This window comes from Melozone crissalis, unplaced genomic scaffold (genome assembly GCF_028551555.1).
Source record: "Melozone crissalis strain CALT ecotype California unplaced genomic scaffold, PUWL_Pcris_2 ptg000008l_1, whole genome shotgun sequence".
Taxonomy (NCBI): Eukaryota; Metazoa; Chordata; class Aves; order Passeriformes; family Passerellidae; genus Melozone; species Melozone crissalis.
In genome coordinates this window covers 6917307-6936272 of record NW_026535786.1, presented here as the reverse complement: position 1 = coordinate 6936272, position 18966 = coordinate 6917307, and the positions used below count along the sequence as shown (strand labels likewise).

Genomic DNA, 18966 nt, shown 5'->3' with positions numbered 1-18966 from the left:
GTCACAGAACAGCCCCTCTGAGGGAGCAGCTGCTCAGCATGGGGGTATGCACTGGCTGTGGTCACTTTCTGGGTTTGCCTTCTTTGCCACGCAGTACCATTAGTGCCCTGATCCAGTTGTTCCCTCATTCTCTTTTCCTTGGTGTTTTCTCTCCTATATTAAAGATGTTTTCACAGAGCCTTGGCTGAAGGACTCAACTGTGTCTGTCATGGTCCATTTGGATCACTCATATTTACAGGGGAAGGTACTCTGTAAATTAAACTTTATTTTATGAGTTCACTAGGAAATGCAACAAACAAACTTGTTACAACCATTTTGACAATACACAATACTTCTCATGTCCTAGAAGATAATGGGTTAAACATTAGCTCTTCAGATGGATGAAGACTTGGTGAGTTACTTATGCTCTCACTTTCAAGTCTTCCACTTTTCTGCGAAGCAAATGATACTGATCATGTGGATCTAGGGAGATGTCATAGAACCTTTCATTATCTAAAGGGGCTACAAGAGGCCTGGAGAGAGACTTTTTACAGCAATGTGTTGTGACAGGACAAGGGGGATTTAGTTTAAACTGAAAAGGAAGCAGGTTTGAAGTAGATATGAGGAAGAAATCCTTCACTATGAGGGTGGCAAGGCACTGGCACATGTTGGTCAGAGAAGCTGTGGATGCCCCATTTTTGGCAGCGTTCGAGGCCAGGCTGGATGTGGCTTTGAGCAACCTGGTCCAGTGGGAGGTGTCCCTGTCCATGGCCAGGGGGTTGGAACTGGATGATCCTTAAGGTTCCTTCCAACCTAAAGCATTCTATAAATTGATTCTATAAGTTGATGCAAACAACTGTACTGGGTGAAACAACAAGCCTGTTCAAGCCCTTATACCAAATAATTTATAGAATGTTATGGAAGGAGTTTGAAGGGAAAGGAAAAGTTACCTGCTCCTAGGTATATACAATTTGCATATTTTATAATTGCTGCTAAACGAACACGTTCGTTTTGTCACATAAGATTTTTTTTGAAATGTGCTTTACAGGGATATTGCATTTTAGTTAATAGTGAAGTATTTTTATAACATTTAGATTAATGTAGAATTTTCTCATTAAACAGTGTAATTTTAAGTGAAGAAGTAGAGGGGAGAAGCAGCACTCTGTCTTCCTTTCCTCACCTCCACTCTATAAAGCTACATGGGTTTTGTTGCAAAGTCTTCTTTGGGTCTTGTCAGAAATTAATTTTCTTCAGAAAAAGGTACACTTTTTACATTAGACTGTGTATCTTTTTTTTGGAAAATTTTATATCCATTTTTAAAAACGATCTCATCAAAAATGTATTTATGCTGCATTGTGAAAGATTTTTGAAATACTTTGTTCTAAACTAGGCAAACCTGTAGGGTTTTTTAATGCTGCTGGTTTTTTTTAAGAATCAGTATTATTTTCTAAACTTTGCTTGGTTTGTCAAGGATTTTGGTCCTTTTGGCATTATTTTTCAATTTGACTGTGAATATTTGGAGCCCCAAAATGACAAAGGAGACAAACCAAAAAAGTTTAATATGCAGTAAATTACATAGTGTTTAAGGCTGCTTGTTTCCTTTTCCCTTGTACTAGGAGTTTTCAGTGTCTCTCTTCTCACCCCTCTTGCTTCTCAACAAATAATTATACGCTGCTTCTTTTTGGACACCCATTTTTATTAGAAGGTAAGGAATTGGAGATTATCAAAGTTATTTCCATAGCAGTTCTGATATTGAGATTTTCTTTAGAGCCCTTTTGGCAAAAGATGACATCTTGTTCCAGAAAATACTTGGTAATGTCAGACTTTGTGTGACTTTTCTGAGCAGGCAGCCTACAAATATTCTATACTGCCCTCCTTAAAAGATAATTGTAACTGAAGGCTTGACTCTATTGAAATCTTCAAGAGTTGTACGCTCTGAATTTTACCAGTGGGTAAAACAGTCATGTCTTGCTTCTGAAGGGTCACAGAATATCCTGAGTTGGAAGGCACCCACAAGAATCATAGAGTCCCACTCCTGGCCTGGCACACAACTGTCCCCAAGAGTCACACTGTGTGCCTGAGAGCATTGTCCAAACACACTGTGAGCTCTGTCAGACTTGGTGTAGTGACCACTTCCCTGGGGAACCTGTTCACTGCCCAGCTCCCCTCTGGGTGAAGGTTTTCCTTATCTGTGATCCAAAACTCCAGTGACACAACTTCAGGCCATTCCCTTGGGTCCTGTCACTACTCCTTTCTATTTCTACAGTACCACCCATAAGGGGCAGGGAATATCAACCTCAACAGGTAAAGAGAGCTCTCAGCTGTACTTTGGAAATGGGGACTGGAATTGCAACTTTTTGGAGAGATAAGAAATCATCCATCAGCTGTCCTGTGGTTATTTGAGTAGTTTTCTAAGATTTAGTCAAATTTAACAAATTGTTGTAGGTTGACTCTTACAGTTTGTCGCCAAAAGTCCTTGCAAAACTTGTTCTCACGCCACTTCTGTACTCACTTCCTTTCAAAATTTTCTTCTTTTCATGAAAGAAGAAAAGGGCATTAAGGGGGTCTGTTATTTATTCCAATGCTTGCTGCATTGGAATCTCAGTACAGAGAGATCTCCTGAGTTCCACTGAGGTAAACCAGGTGTGAACAATTTAGTCCAAAGTAACACAAAGGGAACACTTTGATTTTCACACATATATTTTCACTTCTGAATGGTGGCACAGAATCTAGTTAGCAGTTGTGCTATCGTGCCACAGCTGTCTCAGCTCCAATCTTGCCCTCCTATTCTTCCAATGAGGCTTTTTGATTAACTTTTTATTCTTAGGATAGCAATTTGTACCAAGGATCTAATTAGAACTTTATGTAACACAGGCAAAGCCCTCCTTTTGCAAGTCTGTCTCACCTCAGTCCTGCTAATCTTGCAGCTTTCAGTATGGAGCATTCTGAAATATCTGATATTTCAAGCTATCTCCTCTGGTTGAAAACAATTTCAGCTATTGAGAGTCGGGAACAGGGTTCATTTGATTCTCTTGTCCCGGTAAGGAAAACTGTAACATATCTCTAAAATAAGGCATGTTTTAAATGTCATTCTGAGGGTTAGGCTTCTTTTTGGGGGGAAATGAATGAAACTGAACTCTGATAAACCGAATGAACTCAGACCTATGACCATAGCTCTTCTGTGTTTCTTTTGGATGTAAAGATAAGTAATAAAGAACTTTCTTTTACAAAAGCTGGTGATTTTTCTGGGGAGAGAATGCATAGTTCTATATATCAGGAATTAAAATATATTACCAGTATTTCTATTTTATCATCACTTTAATGATCAAGGGAAAAAACTATGTTACATATAATTTTTACTTCCTGAAAAAACATGTAATTGAGATATGGCTTTAAAATGATAATAAATATAAGTTGAACATATGGGTATAACTGCTTATCACCAGGCAGCACACAGTAACGTTATATATTGTGTATAAAATAAGTGATTTCTTCTATGTTTACATCAATATGTGTTGCTACTTCTCATTCCAAGTATTTTGAAGAAACTATTTATTTATATTCATGTTATGTGCACTGGAAATATTTTAATAGCAGATGGCTTTTGGTGACCGAGTTAGGTAAGCCAGGTAGAATGTTCTGGACAGGAAAGAAGATAGAGTATCTTTCTTTCTTCTGTGTATCTTCATCTCATGTGAAGTATAAATTTAATAGGGTATTGTAAAATTAAAACATGCTAATATTTTGCAGAAGAGGCACACATCTGAGCTGTTAAGTACGTGATCAACAACCTGAAGAATTACTCAGTACTAGCTGTGTCAGATCATTATTGAGCTAATAAGTGAGCAAAAGAGTCTTCAGTAACAGATGGGCTGACAGCAAAAAAAAATGCTTGAACCCCTGTTTGTATAAGGGTAGAGCACTTATGCTTGAAGAAGACATTTCAAAATGTGTCCCAAAGCATATAGCATGTGAAGGATGGGCTGACTTTAACTTTCGAGTCTCTTGCTTTCTCCTTGTTACGGCTGCCCTAAAAAACCTTGTGCCTCCCACAGATTCTGTGTTCTTCTTGCTGTAATATTTTCTATGTCATTTTTCTCCCATTCCTCTGAAGCACACGATGTTCCCATTTCTTGTCCTCCCAGCCAAACATTTATTTAGTATCAGGGTCAGGTCTGCAGTGGGGTTTTTATATGTTAGTGCTCAGAATTGGCGCACCTGCCTGTGAAGTTGCTTAGTTTTCGGAAAGGACCATCACATTAGGTGTTAGTTTTTCCCAGACATCCCATGGCGAAAGTCAGGATTTACAACAGGCTGAGAATGGTAAACGTGATATTTTTGGCAGGCATCATAATTTACTGGAGGAGGGGGATGTGTTTCATTTGGAGGGTGGGATTGGTGCCTAAAAGGTAGGGTAGGAGGAGACTGGATCTGTCCAAATGGTTCGGGGGGAAGGCTGCCTCATGTCTGAATGTCAGTTTCTTGGGATAGATGTTGAATTATTTTCAAGGTTGAAATGCTATTGTACAGGCACAAGAGAAATCTGAGTTCCTGAAGTTGAATATTTTTAGGACTGTGCTCTTTGATTCCTGTCTTCTACCTCTCTCCTGCCTTAAGCAGACAGCTCTGTTTGTGTTACTAAATGCTATGCTTAGTCCTTTTCCAGGTGTTCTCTCCTAGTGCCTGATGTATAGCGCATAACTTTCAGTTTCCTTTGCCAGGAAATGTTTTCTTTATCCCTTCTGACAGTAATCAAAGCTTATTTCTGAAAGCACTCTCCTGGAGTGTTTCCATTTTAAAAAAGAGAACCAAACCACCATCATATGAGAGACAGATATCCAGGAGATGTTTCTTATTGTTACTGTTTTTGCTGTTATTACTAGAGGAAGAGGCTGCCTTGATGCTCTGAACCGTTTAACGTTCCAGTGTTTTGGGGGGTGCTGTTCAGTGCATGAAGGGTGGTTGTGACGTTTGAAGTTCCCTTAATTGGTTTGCAAACCTGTCTTCTCAGTCTTGGTTTAGGTCAGTTCTGACAGTTTTTAGGTTTTGTGTCTTTGACTGTTACGTGTATTGTTTGATACAGTGAAAGATGAATGTTGTCTTTGTGTACAAGGGAAGTCATTCCATTTTGTGGGATAAGTGGCTTTTAATATATATATTCACACAGTAAATTCAGAGAATGCAGAACTTTCCTGGTCCTTTTCAGGTCACTACTAATAATGTATACAATGAGCAGCATCCTAAATGTTTGTGTTTTACAAAGCAGAAAATGTCTTGAAATCAGTGACTAAAAGATATCCTATAACCCAGGAATGATCATGTTTCAAGTGCTGCCCTGTATTACTGTTTGTGCCTGCGTTATGAGAAAAAGGGCCATGTTACTTGCTGCTAGATAAGTCACTGCTCCCACCTATTTTAATTTAGTTTAAGACTATTTTTTTGCTCAGTGTTTCTACATCCAATTCTAGCCAAAACAACGCTGTTAAGAAATGACAGAATGCTAAAGTGTAAAGATGGGGAAAGACCTCATGGGTCGCATCGCCCATCTGTCAGAATGTGAGTACTGCCTACAGCAGTCACTTCAGTGCTAACCTCAGTTTGTACAAAGGAGTTTTAGGCAACAAAGCTTCAACCTTTCCACTAGGGAGACTATACTATACTATGGCTGAATTTGCCACATAGTTGTAGCTGTGGATAAAATCTACTGGCTGCCCTTGGCATGAAGCTGAAAATATTCCCACCATAAAAATTGCAAAATATTGATTGAAAAACAGCCAAGTATAATTTTCCTGCTATGAAGTGCTATTGAATAATATCATCAAAGAATTATTCAAATATGTTTTTATATTTGTTCCCTTTGGTTTTAGTCCATTTTGTGAAGCTTGTTTTTTAGTCTTATTTGCACCCATAATAGGACCACAATAGGTCCTATCCACCTCTTTGCACCCACAATCTATTTTTTCAAGTTCACAAGGATGCTTTTCCCTTTATCATTTCTCAAGGAGAATTGCCTTCTTTTTTTCCAGGCCTATAATTTTAAGTGAGGTGTATTTTTAAGGTTCTGTGCAACTTCTTTGAAAGAACGTTGGTTGTGCTGTACTCTCCAGTCATTTCCATTGTGATTCAGACTTATAATGGCCCTTGGCATTTTGTTTACTTAAGCAATGACCTATCATAGAGCTCCTTTTGTGGCACTGTTACTTCTCCTCAAGTTCAGTCTCTTTACATTGTTTCCTTAGTCTCCAAACCTATGGTGCCGTGTTGCGTTGATTTTCTGTTTGGAAATTTTTTGCTTAATGCTATTTCTAAGAATTGAGAGATCAACAGCAATGCATTTTAATAGATTATATGAGGAGAAGTAGATATAGCTTTCTCCATGGAAAATGTCTCTTTATAGAGGATCTATAAGGTGATAAATATATATGTTTAATCAGTTGCTAATTTATGTGTTTCTGTTTTTACATGACAGCTTTTTTTGTGGCCACAGTACTGCTTCTACTTTCTCTTTGTTCAGAGATCTTGTTGTGGCTTTGCAGTACTTGGGAGGGTCTAAGTAAAAGATGAGGACAGACTTTTTAACAGGACCTGCTGTGAGAGGATAAGGGCTAATGGTGTTAAGTTGAAAGATGATTGTTTTAGATTAAATATAAGGAAGAGGTGTTTCACAGTGATGGTGGTAAAATACCAGCACAGCTGCTCAGAGTTGGTGAATGCCCTACCTTGAAAATATTCAAGGTCAGGTTCAATGGGGCTCTGAATAACATGATCTAGTTGAAGATGACCCTGCTTATCACAGGGGCTTTGGAGCAGAAGAGCTTCAATGGTCTGTTCTAATTCAAACCATTCCATGATTGTATCATTTGTTGTTTCTCCTGCTTGGCTACATTCTTCTTATAGAAAGGCAGTTTTCTTAGCTTGGGCTTATTGTCACACAAACAGAGCCACAAATCAGGTGGTCCCTTCAGAGCCCAGCTCGAGTGAGTTCATCTCTGCATAGGACACATTGTGTACTCAACATTTTATTTCATAACTAAAGTCTGCTCTTTTGCTTTCTTCTGCTGGTCCAGTCTCACATCCAATAAGTGATTTGTAGGTTTTTCAGAAAATAAAGGGACTAAATAAAAGATGCTGAACACGTATCTGTTCTACAGTGAAATTTCAGAATAATTTTGTGTTTTGAAGGCAAAGCAGATTTGACTTAGGGAATTTAACTTTCTTGCCAGTTTACATAAACATTTAATTATTGTGTTGGATATTGAGAAACATAGATGACAAACTCATACTAAGGGAAAACACTTAATCTTGAGATTCATCTTCACTGCAGACACCTCCCCTCCTCTAGCCATCACTTCAGGTCCCACTCAGTGCCTTTGGGGAATGAGGGATTTGGGGTCCCTCACACATGGGGTTGGAGCTGGGGTCAGGACATGCTTGTTTCTCTTTGCTGCTCCTTTTCCCCCACCCTTTTCTTCCTTATTACTGGTTTCTCCTGCCCCAGTGGTGGGTCTGGTGTGACACTGGCTGGAGCCACCTGTGCACAGCATAGGGCAGCCCTGGCTTCTCCTCACTGGATCTTCCCTTGCAGTCCACAGCTCCCTTGCTGTTTCCATCCATCCAGTAGGGAGCAGAAGGCAGGCAGGAGAGACACAAAATTCACCTGGATGCTTCACTAGTATGTACTCCTTAAACTAGATGCTTGGATGTAGCAGAGTGAGGAATAACAAGGTGTAAAGTCTAGAAATTGGACTGATTTTTCTTCGCTGTGCAAAATTTTTAAACTATGAGGGAAATTGGTCCTAAAAATAAAAAGAAAATGACATTTGCATATTTCCACTCTCTGCCCTACATCAAGATTGCATCATTCAAAAGGGAGCATCCTCTTCAATCAGTAACAACCTGATGGGATTACAAAGGTTCACAAGGAGAGCCCTGGCTAAGACTGCCAGCTGGTGACGTTCCTGCTGGGTGCTACAACCTGTAAGATTACAGAAAATCTGGCAGTTCTGGCATGTGCTGTCCTGCAAGCCACCCACAGAGCATTCAGGTTCTCAGGCACAAGGACATCAGCAAGAAAACTGAGATTTAAAAACAATTGGCAAGCCCTATAGTAAAGTACCAAATAGTTGTAATTTATGTAGTGGAGCATCTCCACTGAGAAATGCATTTTATGCCACATGAAGCTAAACCATGTAAAAGAGCTGATTCCCCCTGAGCCCTGGATAGCTGCATTTCAGACATGGATGTTTGTCTTTTAAAGTGAGTGCAGTGGTTCTGCAGTGATTTAGGGTTTGAAACAAGCTGTCGGGCAAGCTATATATATTTGATATATTTGGAATTATTTAGTTAATTTTATTCATCGCTTAGAGATTCTGGGACATAAAGGGGCACTCTGGGACATCAATTAAAACTTTTCCAGAGGACATTATAGAAGTTTACTTTCACTGACATAAAAATCAAAACATTCTTTGTTCCAGCACAGACCAACTTGAATTTGCAGTTTATTGCAGATATTCAAAATCAAGATTGTTTCTTTAAGTTCTTCCTGTATACTTAAATGTATATACATTAAGTGAAAGCCTTTGGCAAAATAGCTTTGCCTCTGTACATACCTAGCCAGAATCCGTGAGTTAATTTGATGCATTATATGGACCACAGTAAATCCCAACCCTCCTCATGGCCACTTCAGTGCCAAAACTAGATTTTTCTTGATTTTGGTATTTGTGCTATTAGGACCTTTCCCAAACTCTAAAACTTTTCTATTTCCTATTCTTTTGTCTCTGTGGACAGTTTTAACTCTTGACACCAGTAAGCCTTGATGACTTCTGCCCTTGATAAGCAGAGATGAGCACTCTTTGGCGCTGATTCTTTTCTTGATGGGCTCCTGTTTAAAGTGCTGAATGTAACAGATTAACCTGAAAGCAGGTGTTTCACTCTTTAAGATTCATGTTCTGATAACCTCTTTAAAGAGTTACTGAATTTGGTTAAAGTAATTCCCCTGTTTCACATTTAGTTTTGTATTCTCTTTTTTTCTTTTTGTTCTCTTCATCTGCATTATAATTTTTAGTCCATTTGTTTCTTTGTTTTTGAGGAGGGTTTTTATAACCCCATGCAGAAATGTTACTCTCAAATTTCAAGCATTTCATGATATAAAAAGGTAACAGAATAAGACACTGGATAACTTCTTTGTAAGCTTAGTGTACCATGATGTCAAAAATAAAAAGCCATATGGTGAGTAAGGCAGCCTTTGCTTTTGAAAGAAAGGAGGAAAAGCCAAATATGAAAAGATACCGTAATTAGGTTGGAAGTGCCGTCCAGATCCAGCCCCTCCATTGTTTGTATTGGGATCACACATGTGTTTGTTTTTCCTCTGGCCCTGCTCAGCCTTTGGAGAAAGTGTTGCAGTGTTTGTAGATGTGGCACTTAGGGACATGGTTTAGTAGTGGGCTTGGCAGTGCTGGGTTAGCATTTGGACTCCATGACCTTAGAACTCTTCCAACATAAATGATTCTAGGATTCCATGAAAGAAATAGCTGCAATTTTATTTTGATTTTATTTTTCTCCCTCTGGAAAGAGTTCTATGTTTGTGCACACTGAAGCTGAAAAAAAAAAAAAAATAAAGCACACAGCTAGGTCAAATAGGATGCCTAAAATCTAGATGCATGCTTTTCTTCTGGTCTCTTTTGAGTCTGTGTGCATTCATGTGTATTAGCACAGAATCACAGAATATCCTGAGTTGGAAAGGACCCATAAGGATCATCAAGTGCAATTCCTGACCCTGTGCAGGACATCCCCAGGAGTCACACCATGTGCCTGAGAGCACTGTCCAAATGCTTATTGAACTCTGCCAGGCTTGGTGCTGTGAGCATTTCTCTGGGGAGCCTGTTCCAGTGGCCAGAGAGCTTTTCCCGTTGATATTTCTATGTCCTTCATTAGATCTTATACTGGGGAAAAAATTATGCTACATTAATCATTGCTATTTCAACCTGCTAACAGGTAACGTCATTACAGGGGAAACTTCAGCAACTATAAAGTAGGTGCTTTCTTCTCAATCCCTCTGATAGCCTCTGAATCCACACAGAACAGAAATGTTTACTTTCCCTTGTGTATGAGTTTTGGGGTTTTTTTAATAATGCAAATTAATACAGTTTTAAATAGGAAATTATTCCTACAGATTAGGTAAAAACAATGTAAAACTCCATGTCTGCAAATAAGGCCGCCTTCTTTGAAAAGTGCAATTTACATTTAAACTAAATGGCTTTGTATGAGGTTGCATTATATACAAAGGGAGTGGTCTTGAGGAATTCTTGAGGCATTTTTCTTATTTCATGGCACCTGCGATCTGCAAGCAAAGCTGTTTTTGACTTCTGTTTTATGTCTCAGAGCAGAGGTAGAATTGTTTGCTGCTAAGTCATTCTTTAGATGTTCAAAGAGGTTCTCTATCTTTTACATTTTCTGATTAATAGACATGAAATGTCTTTTTATCTTTTAGTCTTTCAGTTTGTAATTCAGTGGTAAATATGACAAAAGGTGCTGTTTGTTCTATGATCTTGAGGCCTCGTAGCATGCCAGGGAATTACTGTTTTGACATCTAAATTGTCATTTAATCTTTCCTGCCATTGTGTGTAAATGTAAATCTATTTCTTGCAACTGGGAAACTCCTGAAAACAGGAACTTAACCTAATTCAGTATCACTTTCTTAAGGCCTTAAGCAGTCTTACACTGTGTATCTGAGAGATGCAGCATGCCCTATTCGTGTACGCATATAAGGACTGCTCTACTTTGTATTATTAAGACACAAAGTGCTGACATTTTTAAGTAATACAAAACTGCAAATGTATATTTCAGAGAGTGTCTCAGAGTTTAGAGCTGATTGCCTGGAAAGATGAGCCTTTAACTCTGATATACAGGCCAGAGTTCATTGTCTGCGCAAGATGGCAATAAGCCACTGACAACTCAACTTATTTTCCAATTGGTAATACATACACAATTGTATTACTGTCAATTTCACCACCCCCTTTTTTGAGCTTAATTAAATGTAATAATGTAGGCAATGATGGTGATTCCTTAACAAGAAAAGCAGTAGAGAGTTCTAACAGCCTCAAGTTGCGTGAGAGGAGGTTGAGATTGGATATTAAGAAAAATGTCCTCACTGAAAGGATGATCAAGCCTTGGAACAGGCTGCCCAGGAAAGCAGTGTACCTGGAAATGTTCAAAATCCAGTTAGGTGGGGTGCTTAGGGACATGGTTTAGGGGTGGACCTGGCAGTGCTGGATTATTGGTTGGACTTGATCCTAGAGGTCATTACCAATCTTATTGATGCTATGAAATTAAAATTGCAGCTAGGAATAGGCATAGGTGGGCAGTTTCAAAATGATGACATACTTGGTTCTGTTTTCTTGTTAAGAAGTGATGTGCTGTGCTTATGATTTATAAAGTAGTGGCCACATAATTATGTTTGTGATTTTGTGGTCTGGTGTTGAATATAGTCCTGCATAGTAGGAACACTTAAAACAAGGACTTATGAATGCTGCAGTAAGCAACCCAGTATGATATGGATAGTCTCTAAAACTGTGAGTAGTATGATTAAAACCAGTCTACCAGGATAATGCTAGCATTCATGGTAGAGGGAAAGTTCACCTTGTCTGAGAGGTATGAGTCATACCATACACTTGTAGAGAATTTGGCAGCAGAGTAATTGTTCATGAACCATGTGCCTTTTTTTCTGTTTCTACTGGCTTCAAGTGCTTTTACTCTGTCTTGCTTCTAAGTTGTGCTTTTGGCAGAAAAGCAAGCAGAACAATCTTGTATACATTTGTGGAAGCAAAGCGTTTTATGCTCAAGTCCTTTAAGAAGAAGAATAGGAAAAATCTTCAATTTTTACTTTTTTTCCCAAAGCTATTCAAGTTTTGTCTCAGCTATGCCCGTCTTTCACTGCAGCTGTCAGTGGGATGCCTTTTTTCAAAGCACAGAGATGGCTCAGCTGAAAGCAGTGCTTGCAGTCAAGGGTAGGAGGAAGGTTCATGCAGGGAGCAGGAGCTGTAAGTCTGACTGCACAGTACATTGTCAGCTTAGTATGATACTTCATGTATAGCTGGGGATTGGGATGGAGAGGGGAGTGAGTGAGGAATGGGGAAAACAGGAATACTCAATTACTACACTCAGTAATATTCACACTTCTGGTGATTGGCTTGGTTTTATTTTGCATCTGGGAAAAGCTGGTAAAGTGTAATTTACTTGGTAAACTGTGAATCAGTGTCTTGGTCAAGATGGCAGAGGAGGTCAAAGCACAGAGTTAGGAATAAAGTAATTCTCTTCCAGGAAGCTACTTCTTCTCAACCAGTCTGAAGCCTAGATAAAGCCTATATAGATCTGTGTAGGTATACAGATTGAGAGATGAGGCAGTGCTATCTCAAAGACACTATAGGCAGAACTTCTCAAGTGAATCTAGACGTGTTTTTGCATGCCTTTGTTAATTTATGCACAGTTGGGAATACTGTTGATGAATCCTGGTTCATAGATTTGTCAATGTTCTCCATTAGAAGTACAGAGATACCGGGGTATCTTTTTTGAGACTTTGGTGAACCAGTGTGATATGTTTTCAAGTCATCTTTTCGTAGATACAGACACATCATTCTGGAAAGTAAAATCTTTAGCTCCTTTTTGATACTGATCTTCTCCCTTCAGTAATTTCACGGTGGTTACAGGACTGTTTTGATTCTGTTGTGTACTGCATGGCTAGCACTATATTTAGGGCTCTCTCCAGTGATTGCAAACTGTCTTCTCAACTTTGCATGATTGAAATCTCCTACTTTAAAGCATCAGCTACAAACAGGGCCCAGCTAATGAAATAATCTCCATTTCCTGCACTTTAATGCAATTTTGCAGCTCAGGAGGTTAGTGTTCTTCGAATTACCATATATCAGAGAGATAGGAGCAAGATGTTTCTATTAAATCATATTTCTTATAAAAAAAAAAAAACCAAAAAAAAAACCCCAAAAAACCAGAAACCAAAATAAATACCTCCCCCCCCAAAAAATCCCAAAAACCAAAACAAAACAACCGAACCAAAACCTAAAAAATGAAGTTGTAACAGGAAGCACTGTCCCACACACACACACTAATCACATGCCCAGATATGAACAGGAGGACCAGAGGAGGCAAATGCACTGATATCAGTTGTGAGTGCTTTTAGTCACTAAATCCATCTGAAACTATTGTGCTGTGAATTTTTTCATGCCTGTCTGTCTGAACAGGATAAATGCCCCAGTTGCAGAAAATCATCAGTTTGAGAGTTTGGTTTAGTTTTCCAATCAGTAAAGAATAAGGTAAGCACAATGTTGAAATGAACCCTGAGTGATACACTGGCCTGAAAACTAATTCTTTACAGGCTCTGCAGCAGAGCCAGTCAGGAAAGGATCACATCACTCAAAGGAGCAGCTTTCAGTGCTCAGACTTTTCCTATGGATGGGGTGATGGACCAAGTGATAACCCAGGGATCAGGATTAGCTAGGAAGCTAATAAATGGAAGCATCATGGTGAGTGTCCATGGTCTGGGCCTCCAGAGCATTTTGTCAAGGCTCACGAAGGACAGAGGGAGGTGATTAAAAAGAGGGAGGTCAGTTTACAAATGTTTACAAGTGTTTGGATTTTACCTTGTCAACCTAACATCTTTCTGTGATGAGAAATCTGCTAGCTCTGTGGATGAGGGAAGATCAGTAGATGTCATTTGCCTGGATTTTGGCAAGGTTTTCAGCTCAAATTCTCTTTCATAGCCAAATGAGAGAGAAACTAAATGTATGGGTTTACTAGAAGATGAATGGGACACTGGCTAGACCAGCAGACCCAAAGAGCAGTGGTCAGCAGTTCAGTTGCTTGTGGTGCTCGTACAGAGTTGATAGAGGTGCTAATGCTGTTTATCTTCATTAATAACCAGAATGATCATATAGAGAGCATTGTCAGCAAGGTTTGAGGTAACACCAGACTGGGAAGAGCAGATCATACACTGAACTGTTCCCTGCTCTGCGGAGGAATATTGGAGAAGGAGAAATGTGCTGAGAGGAGCCTCATCAAGTTCAATGAAAACATACAGGAGTTCCCCATGACAGAATAAAACATGGAGCAGACCCAGCCAGGCACAGTCTGGCTAAGCTGCAGCTTTGTAGAGAGGAGAACAAGGTGCCCATGAGTCAGCCATTGCAGCAGGGAGGGGGAATGGCAAGCTGGGCTGCACTTCCAGCCTGGGCAGCAGGGTGAGGGACATCTCATCCCCTTGTCACACTGCACCAGGAGTACTCTGTCCAGTCCTAAGTGTTCCCACATTTGTTTCTGATTTCTTTAGCTTTACTTCAGGAAAATCTGATATAGATAAAAGGCTTTGTTCTTTAAAAGGTTAAAGAGATTTGGGTGAATGCTTTGGAGAATGACTTCTGAAAGATTTTTGTTATTGTAGTATATACTGTTTTTTAAATCATCAGTGGAAAGATGCTTTTATTCTGAAAATGGCAATTTTTTTTTTTTGTAGTTGGTTATAGACCAACACAGGAGGTAAAAATAAAAAGGAGATAAAATCAATACTGTAAAAAATTGCCAAGCTTATTCTTCCTGTAGCAAAGGTATCACTTTTTAAGTGTATTGAGCTAAATATTAGTGTAAGTAAAAACTGTTATTCTAAAAAGGAAATAATTTGTTTTACCTCCAATGATAATACAACTATAGGCATATTCCATATGCCTAAAGCTAAGATATTATAATCATATGGCCTTCTGCTTTTATCACTTCATTGTGTCCAGTATTTTTGGGACGCAATGAGAATAACAGGGTACGGGCCTATAATATCTTTTCAGATACTATGCATTTTAATACCAAATAATACCTTACCATGACACTGGTCCATGCTATGAAATGAAGATACACCAAATTGTATGCATTTAATTTTAATTCACAGTTACACAGTTGTATAGAAATTATGGCATTAATCACCAGTAGCTTTTGTCCAGTAATATAACATTTTTTTGAACGCAGAATTATCCTTGAATGACTGCACAAAAACTGTGTTATTCTCACGTTATTTGAATTATTGCAGTAATGTCACATTCCTAATTTGGGCTGGTAACAACCAAAGGTTTGAAATCCCACAGTAAATATTTGATGACAGAAATAGGATCAGTGTTTTCAGCATGCCTGCCGTGCACAAAGAGACCCTGCAGTCTGTACGAGTTTAAAGTGCAGTCATTCAGTGACGAATACACAGTGCAGATGAATAGAGCTAGTGAGCTACTGTGCTAAGCATTAGTGTTTTCATCAGCCCAGTACAGTGACTGAAGAGTCTTTGCTGCCCAAGTAGGCATGAGAAACGGTGCCTTCCATCACTCTTTGTACTGCACTGACTACTTGTAGGTCCTTTTGAGTCCTTGATTTATTAGCAATCCCATCTCAATAGTCCTGCCTCAGTTTGACGTTTTACTGATGGTGCTTGCCTCTGGCTTACACCTTCTCAAAACTTCCTGGTTTTCTCCAGAGGCTGAGCCAAGCTTATGCAGCTGGGTCATATCAGAGCTTGGCATTGGGTCAGTACCACTGAATGCCAGAATGGAAAGAGCAAGAGGTTCAGGTGGTTCGAAATGAGCCTGGATATGAGCTTCATCAAGAAATTAAAGATCAGGTTGGGCAGCTTTGCAGATGCTCAAGTCTTTTTAAACTGTCCTGTATTTCAATCTGAACCTCAGCTGAGTGTATATGAACCATGCAAATTATATATAAAAATATACAGCACAATATACCTTTGACATAAATATCACCATATATGTGCTTATACATATCCTATACAGAACTGCTAAGTAGTGTAAGCCTTAAATGCTTCTCCTCTGTAAAGATCAGTTCATCATCTTGGTTCAAGCACAAGAGGTGGATTTGTCAGGTTCATTTGAAGCTGAAACCCTCAACCACAATATCCCCTAATTGAAAGGTGGATACATCAGGTTTCTTACAGTTCTACTAAAAAATGCACAGCTGGATAATATATATTCAGGATGTGGTCCAAAGCCTGGAGAAACTAAAAAGAAATGCCATAGTGAGCTCTGGTTTGTAGGCTGAGAATCTATTTCCTTCATCCTTGACTGAGCAGGTACCCACAGTTATATACTGTTGTATGATTTTAATTCAGTGAAAGAATGGGCTTTTAGGCTTTTAAGTTAATGCATAAGTATGGGTATTTCAATATTAATGAATTTCATGTCTTTAAATTTATTTTCTCTTTTTTTTCCATTTCAGGCAAGCCCTGCCCCTATAATTGTCAACACAGACACCTTGGACACTATCCCTTATGTAAGTATTAAAGGTTTTTTTATAAATATGTAGATATAAATATGTATAAATATGTAATATGGTTTATTTTCACACAGAAATTCTGCTTGCTATTGCATAGAAGTTATCTTATAAACAAATATTGCAATTAATAATTTCTTTTATAGTTACATAGTAAATTCTTTTCTGGGAAAAGAAATTGGGAATAACAAGTGCACTCACAGGTGCAATTGAATCACAGGTGAATCACACCTTATTATATACACCCAATTTGTAGTTTATGTTTACTAAAACTAGTCTTTCTTTGAAAAAAAGAAAAGTGATTTCCTTAAGGCTGTCACCCTTACCAGCAATATGAGTATTTGCTTTTAGAGCCATGCACACCCTGCTAGTGTAATGGAAAGATTCCTGGACGCACAATGTATCTTGAAGTGATGCAATATCCCTTCATTTGTCTCTCTATACTTCTTTTGTAGATGGAAATTGCTCATGATAAATTACAGCTCAAACTAATTGACTTAATATTTTCCTATTAATGTCTCTTCTTTTTTATGACTTCTAGGAAACAGATCATCATAAAATAAATGCATGTTTTTATTAGATTTTTAAAAATCTGATTTTTCTACAAACATTTGGTATTATTGTTGCTTAGACTGTAAAATCAGCTATAGTTGAAGATAAAGGACATAGAAAAACACAAAGCAAACACATCACAAAGAGAGTAAGAGGCTTAAATGATTGGAGGAAAGAAGAGCAAGTAGCACAAAGCTAGCCAGCCAGTATCTAATCTTTCTTTTTGCATCATCTTAGTTCTCTTTTTGAAGCTCCTAATTAATGTCTCTCATCTGTCGTGTTTTATCCACATCTGTTTCTTATGATACCAATGTATAAGCCTAATTATTTATCTACCTACACGAATCATGTTGCTGAGTTCTGGCTTTCAGAAGACTGTTGATGAGGTAGTTTAATAGGGGTTGTCCTGGCCAGTTTGTTACTGACAATTCATAAAATTTAGAAATTATGGTGCATAGCACAGGTAAAGATCACAGCCAAGAGCAATTTAGAAGAATGACAGTGCTCTAAAGCAGAAGAGAATTATGTCCCTTGATGGGAATATGAACTATTGGGAAGGGTGAAAAAGTTAAGTAGAATTTCTCTGTTCATTTGCATGCAGCTTTTTTAAAAGGCTTCCTATAATTTCTGTCTCAGTTTTCCATCCTAACATCAAAACCATCTGCTGTGGTCTCACTTTCAATAGGTCTGTCTGGCGGTTCTCCTGTATTTTGATGAGACATTTTATACTTTGTATTTTCTAGTCTTCCAGGAGGGACACTGTGAGCCCCAGTTCTCATTTTCAGCTCTGGACCTGTGCCCAGGATCCTCTGCAGCTACGGTGTTAGAATTCCTAAATACAGATGCAATTACACCAGTGACAAGATGCTCAATCAATATGATTTATTCCCTCAACACATCCTATCAATACTTACACACTTTTATGCCACTTTTTTTGTACTAGAGTTCCTTTCTCTTAAATAATAAAGAACAAATGACCAAAGACATTCAAGAGAAATGTTGACAATAGGCTGAGAATTGCCTGTGGGCTATTTCAGTCTCCAACATATGATGTGAACTGGATAAACAAACAGCAGGTGCTTGCTGTAGAAATAGACAACTCTGAATTAGTCACCTTGCTCTTCCTAGCCTGGGAAGAGTTATTTCTCAGATATGGGACACAGCAGGACTACCACAGAGAGACTTAGTTAACACTAGACACTGAGAAGCACTTCAGCTTGACCTGTCTGCTGAGCCCAGGCCACCATAGTGCCCCACAGAACTTGGGGTCTCTGCTTTACAAATAGGCATTTTCTTCTGCTCATGATTTGTATGTTTGAACATTCTCTAAAATGAGACACAAAACCAAGTCATGAGCAAATGACCCCTTCCTCCAAACTCATATTTGAGGGAGTGGGCTGGGAGACCTATGTTTTCTTTCTTGCTCTCAGGAGTAATGCAGTTTAATTTAGTTTGGTTTCATTTTATATTTCCTCTGCAAGGGTGATGCTGTAGTCACTGAGCAAGATCCACATTTGCTTCTGTGTGCATCCCCTCCTGGACCAGGGATCCTTCCCAATGCATATTTAGTGACAGCATGTGGTGGATTGACTCTGGCCAATAGCCAAACAACCTTCTCACTCCTCTCTGCTGTGGATCAGGTAGAAAATAACGATAAAAAAGCAGAAGATAATGAGTTAAATAGGGAAAGCAAATGTTGCATGTGCAGGTAAAGCAAAATAAGAAATTAATTCACTGCTTCCCAGCAGCGGGCAGATGTTTAGCAAGGAAAGCAAGGCTTCATCAGGTATAGCAGTTACTTGGGAAGACAAAAACCATAATCATGAATGTTCCCCCTTGCTCCTTCTTTCCCTGAGCTTTTGCTGCAGAACTCCCTGTGATATGGACTATTCCTTTGGTCATGGAGGGTCATCTCTCCTGGCTAGGTCCCCTCCAAACCCTGTACCCACCCCTAGCCAACTTGCTACTGGGGCAGGAAGGGTAAAATTGAAAGGAGAAAAAGCCTTGATCCTGTGCAGGCTCTCTTCAGCAATAACCAAAATGATGGTGTATTAGCAACATTCTTTCAGCCACACGCTGAATTGTTGCTCCACAAAGGCTACTGTGGAGAAT

General features: G+C 38.9%; 1 protein-coding gene across 14 annotated transcripts in view; it reads left to right on the top strand.

Annotated features, from left to right (window-relative positions):
• The window catches only part of DLG2 (discs large MAGUK scaffold protein 2), a 983561-nt gene that overhangs the window by 576968 nt on the left and 387627 nt on the right, over positions 1-18966 (top strand). For all 14 annotated transcript variants that reach the window (XM_054269787.1, XM_054269774.1, XM_054269773.1 and 11 more), the window contains one exon: positions 16249-16302. In XM_054269787.1, the coding sequence (XP_054125762.1) occupies positions 16249-16302 (54 nt within the window). The remainder of the gene's footprint in view (positions 1-16248; positions 16303-18966) is intronic.